This window comes from Periplaneta americana, chromosome 1 (genome assembly GCF_040183065.1).
Source record: "Periplaneta americana isolate PAMFEO1 chromosome 1, P.americana_PAMFEO1_priV1, whole genome shotgun sequence".
In the NCBI taxonomy this organism is placed as follows: domain Eukaryota; kingdom Metazoa; phylum Arthropoda; class Insecta; order Blattodea; family Blattidae; genus Periplaneta; species Periplaneta americana.
Genome location: NC_091117.1, coordinates 96,670,593 through 96,689,185, shown reverse-complemented (window position 1 = coordinate 96,689,185; position 18,593 = coordinate 96,670,593). Strand labels below are relative to the sequence as shown.

The following is an 18,593-nucleotide window of genomic DNA, read 5'->3' as shown; positions in this document are numbered from 1 at the left end:
CGTCTAACTGCTCGCCGGAAAGGTACGTCGGATCCCAGATCACATATACTGTAGATTGCTCATTCCTATGTTAAAATCGGTTGCACTTTGAAGAGAACAACCGCCAGGATCGCCACCCGTCCGCCGTAAACGAACACGAGATGGCAGTACAGTCGCTAATGCAATTCAAATGGGAGTTATGACGTGACTCCTTATGTAGCAACTAGACGGCAGCATAATAAACCTGACAAAAGTTGTTACCGTCGAACCCTATAACGCCGAGCAATCTGGGTATATATAATCCAGGGTCGGATGTAGGTAGAGGATAATCCACGCAGCCACCGGCGTGGCTCAGTCGGTAAGGCGCTAGCCTGCCGGTCTGAAGTTACGCTCGGGCGCGGGTTCGATCCCCGCTTGGGCTGATTACCTGGTTGGATTTTTTCCGAGGTTTTCCCCAACCGTAAGGTGAATGCAAGTAATCTATGGCGAATCCTCAGGTTTATCTCGCCAAATACGATCTCGCTATCACCAATCTCATCGACGCTAAATAACCTCTTCATGCAAGATGACGCTCCAACCCACATCTTTATTACTGCAACACAATCAATTACCTAGATATTTGGCGATCGTGTGATCAGTAGGCATTTTCCAACAATGTGGGCCCCGTGGTCTCCCGATTTCAATCCGGCCGACTTTTGTTTGTGGGGTTACCTTAAAGAACGAGTTTTCCTGATACATCCAACAACCGTACTGCAACTGAAAGATGTCATCTCGCAAAAAATTGCCAATTTTCCAAGATATTATCTGTAAAATGCTGTGCATGGTGTCGCAGACAGAATGCTGTACGTTGAACAAAAGAAGTACGGGCATCTTCCCAATGTTTTGTAAACCCCGTTGTTTGCCCAACACTGTGATGTGTTTGTTTTTTTTCCCTATCTCAAATATTAAAATATTTAGGTATAGCGGTTTAATTTTTGAACTGACTTTTGAAATAGGCCTACCCTATACTTTTTAAATTGATTCATCTTTGTCTTTGTTTTAATATTGGCATCTGAAGCACTGTATATTCTGAGACCAAAAACCAAATATGACTTATTAGTATTAGCTAGATGATGGAAGAATCTGGTCAAAATTTCTGTTAGTACAGTGTCGTAATTACAATAGCCTTGGATAAGATTGTTAATTAATGTATTCTTTCATAGTCTCTGTCGTAGGATAGGTCCTTCATTGCAAACTCAGTTTTTTTTTTTCAATCTTCCTTTTTTTCAGCCTTCTTCTTCCTCTCCGCATACCATCGATCTATATTAATGTGGTCTATCATCTGATGTATTTTTCTGCCCTGAACTTTTCTCCCGTTTATCATTCCTTGCAGTGCGTCCTTCAGCAGACAGTGATCCACCCAATTTCTTTTTCTCTTCCTGATCAGTTTGAGGATCATTCTTTCTTCACCCACTTTTTCTAGCACAGATTCATTTCTTATTCTGTCTATTTCACACGCTCTATTCTTCTCCATAGCCTAACCACATTTCTTCTAATCGTTTCTTTTCACTTCTGCACCAGATTATGCCACACTTCACAAAAAGCACGTCACTAATCTCATCTTAGTTCTTTTTCCAAATAACATCAGAAAATGCTTATTTTTCTATTAAAAGCTTCCTTGGCCATTGCTATCCTCTTTTTGACTTTCTGGCAGCAGCTCATATTACCCTAGTACACTATTTGAAGTATTTGAAACTGTCCACTTGTTCCACTGCGTCTTTTTTAACTTCTTCCCCCCCCCCGCTTCCCCAAATAACCATGTTTTTCGTATTATTTACATTTATCTTCATCCCATACTGCTCACAGCTGTCAGTTAGCTCCACTAGGATGTCCCTTAGTATTATCTCTTCTGTTAACAACGCCATATCATCTGCAAATCGTATGTACTTTATTCGTCTTCCTCCTATTGCGACACCACACAGTTTCTGAAAACAGTTCTTCATTAAATCCTCCAAATAGATGTTGAACAGAGTATATGATAAAGGGCATCCTTGTCGTACCCCTATCCACATTTCATTTCCCCCTGACATTTCTTCTCCTATCCTGGCTTTGACTCGTTTAATATAAAAACTGAACAGCCTCCTCTCTTTCTAATGCACACCCATTTTCGCCAAGATCTCCATCAATTTCTTCCAATCAACTTCGCCAAAAGCCTTTTCTAGGTCCACAAATACTACATAATATACTTCTTTGTTTTCCTCTAGTAAACTTTCGCCGATTGTTCGCAGCAGTCCAATTTATTTCATCTCTCGTATCTTTTTCTTTGCTAAAGCCTTCTCTTCTTTCAACTCTCTTTCCAGCTTAGAATATAAACGTCGATTCAGTATTAGCGGGAGAATCTTCGCCGAGTGCGATATCAGGCTGATAGTAGGCTACATTATATTTCTTGACATTATTTTTCGTCGATATTGGCACCAATACTGTCTCCGTTAAATCCTCAGGCCCTTTGCCTATCTCATATTAATATTTCGCTGCATAATGTTAGAATTACTTGAGTGTTAGGGTGATGAAATTGATTTATTTCAAATAAAGATTACAGTAGATGAATGATTAAAATACTGCGGTGTGGTTTATAGGATACCAAGGTAAATGCGAAATGTTACAATGTCTTGTATAGGAGGACGTATTGACCAAGGGCACCATGCAACCAAAGCTCACTTGGCGCTGGATGAAGCGGTAGAATTTGCAAAAGCTATTCAAGCAGCTGCCGACCTCACCAGCGAGGAGGACACTCTGATCGTGGTCACGGCTGACCATGCACACACCATGACTTATAACGGATATCCGACGCGCGGCAACGATATATTTGGTGAGTATGTTCGGCGTCCATAGGCCTATATAAAATGATGAACAATTTGTTTGCATTCTAGATAGCCAAATATAATAAGACATAACCTAAGATAATGCGCTGCACCATTAACATGCAAAATCTTGTGGGATTTGATTTTGTGAACTGGAAAAAAATATGAAGTAAATGTTTCTTTTGTATAATTTAAGTTTACATTGAGTTTATATATAATCTATTAAGTTACCGGTAGGCCTACTTAAATTCTTTTACATTGAAATAGTGAAAACATATTACATACAATGTAATTACATGCACACTGACGCCATAACGATTTACCTCTTAATAGTTACTTTGGATTGCTAGCTTTTCGACGCCTAATTCGGGATTGATTCTTGCACTTGGGTTTACAGTGGTCCATTGTGCGCTCTAATCTTCATTCCACACAAGATGACTCCGCATGAATTGAGGGCTTAATGTGAAACTAATGTAACTATAATCGATATTATGTTCACAACAAAATTCTTAACAGACAATACGCTTAATTCATATGAATTACACCATCATGTTTTATAATTACGAATTGTATTATATACAAGCAGGGAAAGGATTTATATGTAAATACATATTTACTTATAAAGCTAATATAATTTATATTTTGCATTATCTTTATGTTTCACAATGTGTAGGGTTGAAAAATCCTACTTTTATTTCCCATATTTTTCCATATTTTAGAGTTTAGTACATATTTTCGTTAATTTCCATATATTTTCCATATTTCATATAAAACAGTCCATATTATATTAGGTTTAACAATAAAACAAAACAAAATTCCATTAACTTTTAAAAATACATTTCAACAATAGAGATTTAAACACATGTTCAGTAATCCCTTTAACATCAGAGTTATTTGAAAATTAGCAGTCCTATCAACAATGGGAAAGTAAGTTACAAAACTGTATTAATTTAATTTAAAATTTTTAACAGACTTCAGTTGTGCAGCTCAACAGTTAAATGCCAGTCAGAGTACACATAGGTTCAGTTTTGTAAATCATACTATAAAGACGGTAAATATGCCAAAAGTACGTCATTCAGTCAATTTAAAATCAAAACTAACAAGTTACATTTCAGAATTTAAAGAAGATGGTTTATCAACTGACAATAAAATATTATTTTGTAATTTGTGTCAGTGTGCAGTATCATCTACACAAAAGTTCCTGGTGCAACAACACATTACAACTAGTAAACATCAGGCCAACAAACAACTAAATTCCAAGCAGAGACAATTGTTTTTAACACAACCAACAACATCGAATGTAAGATCTGAGTTTAACATCGACCTGTGCCGTTCTCTCATCTCTGCTGATATTCCTCTCTACAAACTAAAGAATAAGGTCTTCAGGGAATTCCTTGAAAAATATACTCAACATACAATCCCGGATGAGTCAACACTTAGGAAGACGTATGCTCCATCCATCTACGATGAGACAATACAGAAGATAAGAGATGAAATTAAAGATAGTTCAATTTGGGTTTCCATTGATGAGACTCCCGACAAAGAAGGTAGACTTGTTGGTAATGTAGTTATCGGTTTGTTAAGTGAACAATATTCTGAACGAATTCTTTTACATTGTGATGTTCTAGAAAAGTGCAATAACAAAACTATAGTTAAACTGTTCAACGAAGCTATGGGTATCCTGTGGCCAAAGGGTATTATGTACGATAATGTGTTATTCTTTATTAGCGATGCTGCCCCTTATATGGTCAAAGCTGGACAAGCATTATCTGTTGTATATCCTAAATTGACTCATTTTACTTGTGTGGCGCATGCATTTCATCGTGTGGCAGAAGTGGTCAGAGACAATTTCCCTAAAGTAGATTTGTTGATTTCATCAGTGAAAAAAGTATTTCTCAAAGCTCCCAGTAGAGTTAACGTGTTGAAAGAAATGTACCCTGAAATTCCATTGCCACCAAAGCCAATTTTAACTAGATGGGGTACATGGCTAGAAGCAGTTGAATATTATGCCGAACATATAGACTCTATTAACAATGTTCTCCTTGCATTGGACTCTGAAGATGCAGTCTCAATTGATACTGCGAAAACAGTTACCTGTGACATAAGTGTGAAGAATGACTTAGCTCACATTCAGCATACATTTTCATGCATCATAAAAACGCTCAAAAGTCTCCAAAATAGGCACCTTTCACTATCTGAAATTATAAATAGTACTGTGGAACAACTGAATCGTGGTAGAGGTAAAGTTGCAGATGCAGTAAGAGCTAAGGTGGACACTGTACTTTCAAAAAACCCTGGATATGAAGAACTACAAAAGGTTGTTGCTGTGATGAGTGGTGAATCAACAGTGAAGATTAACTTGGACTTATCCCCAGCAGACATTGTGAAATTGAATTATGTACCAGTTACTTCTTGTGACGTCGAACGCTCTTTTAGTCAGTATAAATCTATCCTCAGAGACAATAGAAGAAGATTCACTTTTCAGCACTTGAAAGAAATGTTTGTAACCTATTGTTATGGTAACAGACAATAAAAATTGTGTTTTGTTGAAACTACATTGGAAGATAAGGTACGTCCATTATATTTTTTGTTTAGTTTGATTAAAATGTACCAATATTTAACGTACATAGTCATTTTTTTATAATTTTAAGTCCATATTTAATTCCATATTTTGGTAAAAATCCATATTTAATTCCATATTTTGGTAAAAATAACTACATATATATTTACATATTTCATATATTTTTAGTCCATATAAATCCGTTCCCTGTATACAAGCCTCTTCGGAACTGAGTTACGAATTTTTGTGTCGAAGTAGAAGAACTAATTTGCTAATGATTTGTGTAAAAATCTAAAACAGCCAATTTTTGTAGTTACTTCAGTTTCACACTAAGCCCTTGAAATGCACATGTCTGAATCCAATCCTATTTGGCTGCAGGACTAAACCTTCTTCCTGGAGCGTAGAATGCTAGGTTAATTAATTCCCAATCTGAAAACAGAACCTGTTACACATTTTCGCAGACTTAATAGGAAATGTGCTGTTTTTCTAAACACGAAAAGGAGATACGATATAATTATATGAAGCAGTTGAAAAACTAATATTAAATAAGTCTTTGAACAAAGACAGTAATTAGCTGGCGGGGCGAGAAGGGACCATGAAACACAGACTCATTGAGAACATAGGAAATATGCTGAAACCAATCAAATTTATCGTTACAACAGGGATTATCGTCGTTCTATCGGTTTTCGTTGTACGGAGGTTCGACTGTTCAGTGAATAAAACGAGTGATTTCGTAAAAGATTAATATTTTCCGTGGATAAAAAATAGAATATAAATGGAGTAAAAATTAGTACTTTAGTGTGAACAAAACTCTTCATAAAACTGCTGAATGACACACTACTGCAGCTCACTATTGCTGCCCATTTACTTGTGGATCTATCTGAGTACAACACAGCGTCTTCAGCTTTCATTTTCTTTCAAGAAACCTTTATGCCTACGTGATGTCAGATTGAAAATCTTTGTAACATTTCAGTTTCCATGCAGTCATAATTATTTCAGTACGACCTTAAATACTTAATCATTACTTTTGCTGTTTTATGTATTAGATTACTATAAAGACTGGGTCGTCGGAGGTATGTTATTTGGAGCGAGAGGTTCCCTTGCACAGTCTACCTACAAACAATTATGATATTAAAATTCAAAGTCTTTCAAATACGAAACATCCTATTACAAATTCTTAGTAATTCATTAGTCACTACATATGAGTAGCCCAGTTGCAAAACCTGCTAACTGTAAAAAAAAATGAAAAATGAGATAGTGGTAACCGTGGTTTCAGTTCGTCATTAGCTACGTAATAAGCCATACATTCGGTTGCAAATCCAACTCTAAATCCTTTAAATCTAGTAAATAAAAGTGCATACGGATGCAAAACCTGCTAAGTGTGGAGAGCGTAAGGATGCAATACCTGCTAACTGCACAATGCCATGTTTACTTTTGCTATAACTGCTAAATGTCACTGAGACAACATGGCCATATTGAGAGTTACGGATGCAAAAGCTGCTATTTCGATCTTCATAAGGATTACATTAAGCATACTAAAATAACGAATAATATATTATTAGACGCTGATAATAAAGCTACTCTTTGCTCGTATAATTAAATTGGCTATGCTGCTGCTTTTAAAACATCAGCTGAGAGTTTCTTCCCGCGCTTTATCGGAGTCTTGTAACCTTTTATGTTAAGCGTGTTAAGTCTTGAAGTTGTTACTGTGATTATCTTGGAGTTTTATCGACTTTTACCGAAATGAGTGAGGATAGATATGATGTATCAAGTTTCAATAACTGTGTTAATGTTGAGGTAGAAGATACAGATGATGAAGAGAATGGTACCAATGAAAAGGCGAACCCAAAAGTTTAAACAAAAAAAGGTAAATATTTCCGAAAGGACTACATTCCAAACTCCATTCTAATGGGTATCATCCTTAAAGAAGCAAAAAATCAGGGACATTGAAAGACCTCTGGAATTGCACATCGGGGAGGACTGGTTACGGAAAGCAAACCTGACTTTCTACACCGAAATGTTCAACTAACAGCACGACTTTGCTTTTGCAGACATGAATGAAGATGAGGATGAACATATGGATGTAGTAGTCTTCGAACTCATGGATGAGGAAGAACCGGACATTTTGAAAGTTGCTATGTTACATTGATGTTTGTAGAAATTGCAACACCAAGAAGGATACATGTGACTGAAATGAAATTGATACCACAGATTAGGTACATAACAATACACGAAAGAACTGTACCTGATCTGTGACCGTGAGATTTCAGTATGGAGTGAAGCCTTCATGCGTTGCAGTCAGAGCCTCTAAGCGTCGTGGCATGGAATGAAAGAGGGCCTGGATATGTTCCTGGGGAATCTTCCTCCACGCAGTTTGTATGCGAGTCCATAAAGCGTCAAGAATGGGTGCTGGAGGACCATGACGAAAAAGTTGCCGACCAACCATATCCCAGACATGTTCGATGGCTGACATGTCTGGCGAACGTGCAGGCCAAGGAAGCAGTGATACCCATCGTCTTCGAAGAAGGCTTGCACAATCCTCGCCATATCCCTGTACGAGTCGAAATGTCACGGTATAACAAACCTGCTTCCCGCAGACCAACCATTCTGCTCCGTTCGAACTCACTCACGTGCTGTTATTGCGCCCTTTCACTGCGACGAGGCACACCTGCACTAGCTTTCATGTTTCCACGTCGTTTGGAAGCTCTGCTCTGACTGAGCAAGGCATAACACTGACCTTGGTGGTGACAAGAGACGTCACTGTTGGGTCTATGTGTATGCCACCTCTCTGGAAACTTAATCAATTATTGGTGTTCTACATATCTCCCGAGTTTGGAGTCGTTCGGGCCATTCTTTCTGGGTGTTGCACATTTTACAAACAGTAGTATATAAGGAAATATTCAAACTATAATATTAGTATCCTTTCCTCCTTTTATACTTTTTAGTAGTGCAGTATTTGTCTGTGTGTTTAATAATATTTAGGTATGTAACGAAAATAAGAATGTTCTCTTCTACCGTCAATTTATTTCCAGATAAAATGCTAACATTGGTCAAATACCAGATTTTGCAAACTAATGTATCATTAATATGGCTACCTACAGAGTTACAAATCCTGCTAACTGCTCTATTCGGCTGCAAAACCTGCTATTTGCAAATTAATATATAAAATAACTAATTACCTATTAATCATATATTTCTGAGCTTCCCATTATTTAAACTACAAATCATGCCTCTAGCGTCTGTGGATAAGCTTTTTCACGATTTTCCTCATTTGCCAAAATTCATCTCACTTGCAATTAGCTGGTTTTGCAAATGGGCTTCTCATATTATCCAATATCATTCATATTTTTAAGAAAGATAATTTTGTCAATATGACATTTTGGCATCGAGCGAATCCCAAATTCAAAATTTAATATGTTTTTTCATTAACGATCAGAAAAACATAACTGCTCCGTATTCAGGATTCTTGTGGTCCCCTCACTGGAGGACTGATGATTTAATCAAATCCTTCTCTCTTCTGATATTATCCAGGAATTAGCGGAGTGTCTTCAGTAGATTCTCACCCATATTCTACACTGAGTTATGCTAACGGTCCTGGCTACAAACATCCAGATTCAGATGGCGACAGATACGACATTTCCAAAGATAACATGGGTAAGTAATTTTGAAAGTGATATATGTTATGATATATAATACAGCCATATGATATGAAATGGTATATGATATGACATGATATGATATGATATGATATGATATGATATGATATGATATGATATGATATGATATGATATGATATGATATATGATATGATATATGATATGATATATGATATGATATATATGCTATGCTATGATATATATATATATATATATATATATATATATATATATGATATGATACAATATGATATGATATGATAATAAACATGATATGACATCATTCATTCATTTAATCATTAATTCATAATTTCCTGCCCGAAAGATAGGTCTTTCACTGCAAACCCAGCTTTCTTCAATCTCTCCTATTTTCTGCCTCTTAGTCTGCGTATATGATGCATATAAATCTTAATGTCGTCTATCATCTGATTTCTTCTGTCCGGAACTTTTCTCCCATTCACCATTCCTTCATATATGATATGATATGGTGTGATTTCGACGGTGTTAAGATAAAAGGGCTTATCCCACAAAAGAAACATTTTTCAGAACTGTAATTACATTTTAACTAATTATTATTAGTTAATTTATATGAAAGAATGTGAACATAATAATTACGCGAAAGAACATTTCTTCACGTTTTGTAATTAAATTTTAACTAATTACACTAATTGCAGCAAAAATGGTCACCTTTAAAAAGTTTGTGTTAAGTCCCTTTTCCTGAACACCATCGATATGATGCAGACTAATTTGAGATATGATATATGATATGACATTACATGATATGGTATGACATGATATGATATGATACAACTCAACCCAATCCAATTAATTACACTAATTACAGCAAAAATGGTCACATTTAAAAAGTGGGTGTTACGCCCTTTTTCTTGAACACCATCGATATGATACAGACTAATTTAAGATATGATATATGATATGACATTACATGATATGATACGATATGATATGATATGATATGATATGATATGATATGATATGATATGATATGATATGATATGATATGATATGATATGATACGATACAACTCAACTCAATCCAATTAATTACACTAATTGCAGCAAAAATGGTCACATTAAGCTCTTTTTCCTGAACACCATCGATATGATACAGACTATTTTAAGATATGATACATGATACATGATGTGATACGATGCGATGCGATGTGATGTGATGTGATGTGATGTGATACAACTCAACCCAGTCCAGCCCAGTTCAGCTCAACGTAACGTAACGTAATATAATAAGACTAAAGTGAAAGGAGGTGTGGTAAAACTTTAGTTAGCTTGGCTTGCCTTTATAAGGGCTGGACGCAGGAGGGTCCATAGATTTAAGCACGCTTTGGCCCATTGTGCGCCCTATATATGCGGTGATTGTTCAAGTCCGACAGGTAGTCTGGGTGACATTCGTGAATCTGACACTGACAGGTGGACCATCCTGCCTGAGCCCCTGATACAGCCAGGTCCCATTTGGCGGACTAGTAGGAATCCGAAGTCCCAAGCCTTTCCTATATCACCATCGGAAAACCGTAGACTACTATCCACAAGAATTCACCCAGCCTATTTTTTTAATACTGCATATGATAGATGAAATGAAGGGGAGCTGGAGGGTGTTGGTGGAATGATAGAGGGAAACGGAAGTACCTCAAGGAAAAAATCTGCATTGTCTGTTTTGTTCACAACAAAATTCAGCACGACCTTGCTAGGGATCGAAGCCGGGCCTGAATGGAAGACTAGCGCGCTAACACCTAAGCCACAGACGCGGCTGTAACATTAGTTACAAATCTGCGCCAGAGTAGCTTCGCCCGTCGCAAACGTCACACGGACTGCTTGAGATATAACTCTGATCGGCTTTGTTATGAACCCCTAGTTGACTGACTGAGTCAAAATATCTATAACATTGTCAATCACCTTGTTTTTCAGTTTAGAAGGATGAACGCAGTCCACGAAATCTCAAGGTCTTCTGTTATCATTACTTTCCACATTGAATCCGTCTACGTTTCCCTTGGTTGGTCTTTTTTCCTTTTTCTTTCTTTGTACAGTCGTCGTCCATCTCTGTATTGGATGTTGCTAACGCCATGCTCTCAATCTCATCACAGCTATTCTCATGTGGTTTTAAGCTCCTTTCCTTGCTATCCACCACAATTTATTTTTACTTTTTACTTTTATTCTTTCCGACTTAATTTCTTTTGTCGATTTTCTGATAACCTAGTACACAATCACAACAATACATAAAATATTTTCAACAGAGCACTAATAATAACTTCTTGTCCACATTATTCTCTTTCACCCCGTTGTAATATTATGAGTACAGGTACATCTTGAGGTTCGTTTGTTCACTTGGATTCCGTTTAGACTTAAAATCTTTATCATACGGGAATTTGAAATTGTTACTTCACTTTTATAGGCCATTGTTTGTAGACCTGTTTAACGTAGCACCTTGGCGTGTTATAATAATATGTTCATTACGGTAAAGTTTTGCCGTTGTACGTGAAATTGCAATACTATTAATTCGACGAAACATTCGGCATACTACGACCACAACGGCCATTGTTGTTTAGTCAACTGTCCGAAGACAGGTCTAAATCTCACAAGTGATACCAACATGGCACTACTTATGAGGTAACTTGGCCAGGAGATATTGGGGTAGGATGGCCAGTTTCTTTCCCCTCCATTGCATACATCGCCGACTAGCTACATATTATACTAATCAGACTTCAGACAAATTGTTCTTCCTCTTAAAAACAACAGCCATAAATACCAGTAATTCAAAATTAAGTTTGCGTCAGACAAGGAACTAGTGCCATACTGATGATGCCCGAAGCTACGATGCGAGCAAGGGCAACTGCACATTTGAAGTAATACAATTTGCAATACAACTGATTTTATTCGTTCTATTTATTTCTGTTATAGGGCCTACACTTTTAAGTTTGTTACATTTTCCCTAGTTTATGAAATTTTCTTTGAATTATCGATAAAGTCTGGAAAAATAATGTCATATTACAGCCTGATCTATACAGAAAAATTCATAATACGTGTTTAAACCCTATTAATAATAAATCAACTTCCAAGGAGAGCACTGAGTAAAGATACAGTATAATATCTAATACATATTGTAGCTTTATCATTTTTATTTCAATACAACCCGATAGGAGGCGCCAGGCGACGATGACGACGTTGTTGAACTTAGGATGGACAGGGTCTTGAAGAAATGAATTAGAAATTTTAAAAGTAATTTTATATAAATGAGCAACAAATTGTATTTACCCTATTTTTTAATATATATTCCGGAACGAATATAACTCAATCCACGACACAGGACACACCATTAAAATCCAGAACAATCCTGGGAAATTCAGCACGTTTAGCAATCCTGAATGTGAGTAGATTGTGTTGTTCCTGTTGGCTATGACATAATCGAATACTTGGCAGCCAAATCATTGGCACTTTTGAACTGGTTTTGGCTTAGTAAGAGTCCTTGTATATTTGTGAATCTCCTATATATACAAGCTGGAAGGTATCTTATTGTATTCCTTCTCAGATATGATTCTAGAAGTATGATGAAGGGATATGTACAGTACAATAAAATTTTGCACCATTACTAACAGTTTAAAAGTTATTTTTCGTTAAAATTTTAATTGTGGTTTTCATGAAATTCAAATGAAAAAGCATGCAAATGTTCAGTCTTTGACTTATTTTAATGTAAAATACTGAAATAGTTATTTTACAATTACATTTTAGTTTTTTCATTTGAATATACTTGACTTATTGGAGCTCAAAAATGAATTCAAAGTTTCATGAAATTGTTGTAACGACTAGAGTGAGCCTTTTATGAACGTCCTTTAGTAGTAATTTAATGATGAAAAGTAAAAGTTTCGATCACTCGCCTAAAAAGTATTGCAAATTCCATTCGTCAACTGTACTAACGAGGCTGTGGAAAATCGGCAACACTGCAGCCAGGATACGTTAGGTAGAATTACACTAATTCCTCTGAAAGTAAGTAAAGTGAGGATGTACGTATTGCTAAGTAACTATGTTTTACAGCTTTGCTGCATGTTCCCTTTAATTTTCTCGAAAACTAAAATAATTTGATTACGTTATTTTGTTCGCAATGACATACTCTATGGAGTAGTGTGGATTAATTATCAATACAATATGTGTACTTCCACCTTGTGTGTCGAAGGCTTAGACAGGAATATTGAGAATCGATTCTCCTCTCTATCATTACAACCATTATCATGGCGACATCTGTAATCAAGAGTTGGAGCTCGCTATGAGGGGACATGATGGAAGATCTTTCATTTAAAATACCCCATGAATCACTGTTACCACTAAGATGACATGTAAGACAAACAGCAACATTCGAAATCTCACAAATTCTCACCCAACTATATGGTATATAGTCTACACATAAGCTTATTAGAAAGATTTCACTTTGCAGATGATAGATGAAATGAGTAGAGGTGGAGAGTGTTGATGGAATTAAAGAGGAAAACGGGAGTCCCTCGAGAAAACCACTTTGCAATATCTGCTTTGTCCACCACAAATTCCATCATGACCTAACCGGGATCGAACCCGGTCCGCCTGGATGGGACACCAGAGCTACCACTTGAACTACAGACGTGGCTGACTTCAGGCTAACACTTCTTCTACTTCTTAATATTTCAGGAATTTTCTTCGTGTGATACATTTGTCCATATCGTCCATCTCAATCTTGTTAGCAGGAGATGGCCTCGTCTTTTGAACAGATGGTATCTTGATTCCACCACTATCTTTGCGATGGCTCTCCTTCCGTATATCCGCAAATAGTTGATCTATTGTAACCAGTCAACGCCACAGCTTATTCTGTTGCTTTCTCAAAGAGAATTTTCAAGCCTTATTCGTTTTCTGCATCTGAAAACTTGATAACATTGTAAATACGAGTAACATGCCGGGCTTCCTCGTGAATGTTATTGCTGAGCCGCGTATCAACGAACCGAGGCTGCCTCGTGATGCACACTGGATACCTTATCTCGCAATAGCGCGAGGCTGCCTCACTCGTGAGCCAATTCCAGTCGGTTTTTGGGTGCTACCAAAGGTGCCTCGCAGTGATTAACTCGCTCCGTGTGGACTGTTCATTGGTAAAGATGTCATCACACCACCCGATGTTACTACCTTAATTACCGCGCACTAACTAGTGGCTCACACTGCTTCGCGTTCTTGCCTCGCTACCAAAAGGCAAAATGGCGAAGCAAAAAACAAGCGAGGGTGCCGTGAGAGGCAGCCGCGTGTGGCAGCCTCGCTTCGTGGCTACGCGGCATTAGGCTTCCAATACATAGCTACCTACACATCTGAAAGGAAACACGACTGTACAGAGTACTGGGAGAGCGATCGTACTAACTGCTGTACAATTACGTAGTTCCAAGTTCCGTAACGTCTGTACTCGTCTTTCCTGAGTAATAGGGGCATGCAGGGCTTTGTGCTAATATATTATGGGAACTGATCACGTTTTCGGCTAGTGTAGGTCGAAGAAACAGAACAAAATATGGACATAGGCTTACCCATTAAGAAATATGAAAGACCCTTTCAGATGAACATGGGATTTTGTTATAGACTTAATTGAGCGAAATCTTCTGGCTAATTTAGTAATAAAGTAAAATGAATTAATTCATGCATGGTTTTCTGGGCAGATCTTTTACTACAAACTCAGTATTCTTAATCTTTCCTATTTTCTGCCTTCCTCTTATTGTCCACATAGATCCACATACAGGTGTTTCACGAGGATTTAACGTCCCTTACGGAGCTTATTTCCGAAGACGTTCTGAGCAACAAATATCATACAAACATTTCTCCTAATCTCAATATTTTCAAAATTACACTAATTTGAAGTTGTTTGTAAAATACCATTGAGTTTTAAGGATAAAAGAATATTACAGACAAAGAATTAACTACTCAGGAGTATCATTTCTTTAGTTAGCTAGTATTTTGAAGCTAAAAATGTGTTGTGAATTCCAAAGTTGCTTTGTACTGATTTTTTTTTCGATTTTTAACTACAAAATTACATTAATCGTCCCATGCAGAAAGGGCTTCAGTCACAAATTAAAAAAAACGAGATATCGATGAAAATCACATCTTTATGGGTGGCTCCATCGGCCTGTGCAGAAAGATATTCAGTCCAATGCTTGGAAAGATAGAAACTGAAGCGTCAGGCTCAGAGTTACATGCAGAAAGGAATACAGTGAACAGAATGTTTTTCTTAGTTTTCTCAAAACTAGTCCTAATGGACTGAAGCCCTTTCTGTATGGAGCGATAATTTTTCTTACGAATTTATCACAACAATAGTTACAAATCACTCCACTCTTGTAAATTCTTTGAGACTGCACATTAGGATGCATAATTGAACCGTAAAGAATCGAGTTGCTAAAGTCGTATGATTTGTAACAATTTTTGTGATAAGTGCGTAAGAATGATGTCATTTTTAGTTAAAAATTGAAAAATAAAATCTGTACAAAGCAATTAACGACACACGTTTAGCTTCAGAACATTAGCCAATTAAAGAAATGATACTTTTGAATAGTTCATTCTCTGTTTATAATATTTTTTTAACCGTGAAAAGTAAGGAAAAGAGGTATTTTATTAACAACTTCAAATTAATGTAACTTTGAAAATATTGAGAGTAGGACAAATGTTTATATGAAATTTGTTGCTCAGCATATCTTCGGAAATAAGCTCCGTAAGTGACGGTAAATCCTCGTGAATCACCCTATTATATTAATATCGTTTATCATTTCATATCTTCTTCTGCCCCGAACTCTTCTTCCGTTCACTATTCCTTCCAGTGCGTCATTCAATAGACAATTTCTTCTCAGCCAGTGGCCCAGTCAATTCCTTTTTCTCTTCTTGATCAGTTTCAGCATCATTCTTTCTTCATTCACTCTTAGTAGCACAACTTCATTTCTTATTCTCTCTGTCCATTTCACACGCTCCATTCTTCTCCATATCTACATTGCAATTGCTTCTATTCGTTTCTCTTCACTTTTCTGTAACATCCATGTTTCTGCCCCATACAGTGCCACACTCCACACAAAGCACTTCATTATTTCTTTTTCCAGTGATTTGTAGAAGATGCTCTTTTTTTATTAAAAGCTTCCTTGGCCATTGCTATTCTCCTTTTGACTTCCTGCCAGCAGCTCATGTTACCGCTTATAGTACACCCCAAGTATTTGAAGCTGTCCACTTGCTCTACTACCTCATTTAGTATTCACACGTTTACCTTCTTTATTTTTCTTCTGGTCTTCGTCTTGTTGGAATTCATCTTCATCCCACACTGCTCACACCTGTAATTCAGTTCCAGTAGCATATCCCTTAGGATCGTCTCCTCTTCTGCTTACTTACAAATTGCTTTTAAAGAACCCGGAGGTTCATTTCCGCCCTCACATAACCCCGTTATCGATTCATATCCTGAGCAAGACTAATCAAGTCCCTACCATTATACTGGGACATAATTTTATTTTTACTTCAATTTTTATTGTACCTGAGTTTTCTAATGTACTTCACTCCCACCTCTTCTAGTAATGAAGTTCAAACTGTCCTCCACACAGAACCAAGGCCGCATATAGTAACCAGTGCTGAGTCAGTGAGTATAGTACGTTCCAGAAATATGTTCGCGTTTTCCAGTGACGAAAGAGCTTTCAATATTGAGTCATATTTTCGCACAGGTACTGTCGTCCGTTGGCCTACGTCGCATCCCGATTTCCCCCACCTGCTTCTACTCGTCCCTCTGTAAAGGCTAGTGGCTGAGCTGTCTTAGCTTTTTTCTGAAAACATTAATTTCTGTTAGGAATTGGACGTCTACGTAATATTATCAACTAATTATTTAAAATAACATAAATAAAAGGATCTCGTTAAGTAATTAACTCTCACATGATTTCTCCCTCTTTCTACGATCCTGCGACATAACCACTTGGACGGACAGTAGATGGCATGTCTGAGTAATTTTATCTGTGCGGGTCGGGCAGAAATGGAGAATGAATTTACAGTACGTAAGGTAATCTTTTATAGAGTAGGTACAGAATTATTTCAACATGAGTTACTAGTACGAAGGACGAAACTGGTAATTGGAATTAGATGCAATAGTCTATAGTGCGATAATATGCACAAAAGAACTGAAACCTGTATCGTAATGAACGGCCACCATTTTCAAAAATGTGTTTAAATATCCACATTATGATTATTTTTCAATTTTTACTTCATTCTCCAGCCTACGCTAATGTGCTGTAGACAGTATAATATATACTGCAGAATGAATACGTTCGCATGGATAATTCAGTTCGTGAGTAAAAACACTTATTGTTAATATTGTACTGTATTTTGATTAAACAAAAACCTAATGAAAATGATCAAACTGAAAATTGCGATATTTCCTAGTTTACGTAAATGGATGAACTACTTTTCTTCCCTCCTATACCTAGTAAAGTGATTTGTATTTTACGCAAGTATCATCGAACTCCAGTCGTAGAAGGGGGTAGCAAACGGTGTTTCCGGTTCTCAACCGTTAATCCGAAGGTATACCCAGGTTAATATTAAAAATGTTAGTAAAAATAAAATCATGTCCCTGTATAGCATATCATCTCCCTGAAATCCATTTAAATATCATACTCCTATCTACGTCTCGTCCTCCCCAAAGGTCTTTTTCCCCCCCCGGTCTCCCAACTAACACACTAAGTATATATATTTTATTGATTCGACCATGCTGGATGTCCTGCTCATCTCAAACGTCTGGACTTAATGTTCCTCTTAAGCTTCTTCTGCTAAAAACAATAACATTTACAGTTGTAAATATGAATAATGAATATGTTCTTACAATCTTATGAATTTAATGCAACACTGTATCCATTTATTACAAGTGTCTGACACGTGCAGCTTGCTGAGTGGTAGTGTAATGTGTTTACGTTTCTCCTCAGCGGATGTGGACTACGAGTACCCCGCGACGGTTCCTCTTTCGAGCGAGACACACGGCGGAGACGACGTCGCGGTGTTCGCGAGGGGACCCTGGAGCCACCTCTACGCCGGCTCGTTTGAACAGAACTTCATCCCACACGTCATGGCTTATGCATCTTGTGTGGGAAGCGGGCTGACGGTTTGTAACGGGCGACAGAAAATAGTTTAGACTTCGTGTATAGTCTCTGCCATACATACAGTTTTACAGAAAACACAGTGAAAAAGTTGTTCAAGATATTCTGAAGTCTGTCCAACGAAAGAACTCAATGATGTGAATACAATCACGTGATCTTGAGATCTTAGATTGGCTCTTGGACTCACCACACGTTTTCTCCCATAAAATATAGTCCTGGAAATGTTTCCATTTTATTTTTATTATAAAAGATCGTCTTAAATATGGTACATGAAGAACACTTTTTTTCTCCTCATGGGAACATCTCTTTAATATTAGGAGACCATTTTGTATGTGGAACGTAAACAACGGTGCCGCGATCTTATGTTGTTACTCTGTGGGGAAGAGACTCTGACTTAGGGTAGAATTCATAGTCGTCACTTATAAAAT

General features: G+C 37.1%; 1 protein-coding gene across 1 annotated transcript in view; it reads left to right on the top strand.

Annotated features, from left to right (window-relative positions):
• The window catches only part of LOC138698478 (membrane-bound alkaline phosphatase-like), a 170,877-nt gene extending 152,539 nt beyond the window's left edge, over positions 1-18,338 (top strand). The window contains exons 8-10 of the mRNA XM_069824434.1: positions 2,636-2,827; positions 8,911-9,033; positions 17,995-18,338. Of these exons, the coding sequence (XP_069680535.1) occupies positions 2,636-2,827; positions 8,911-9,033; positions 17,995-18,200 (521 nt within the window). The 3' untranslated portion in view covers positions 18,201-18,338. The remainder of the gene's footprint in view (positions 1-2,635; positions 2,828-8,910; positions 9,034-17,994) is intronic.
• Positions 18,339-18,593: the final 255 nt, after the last annotated feature.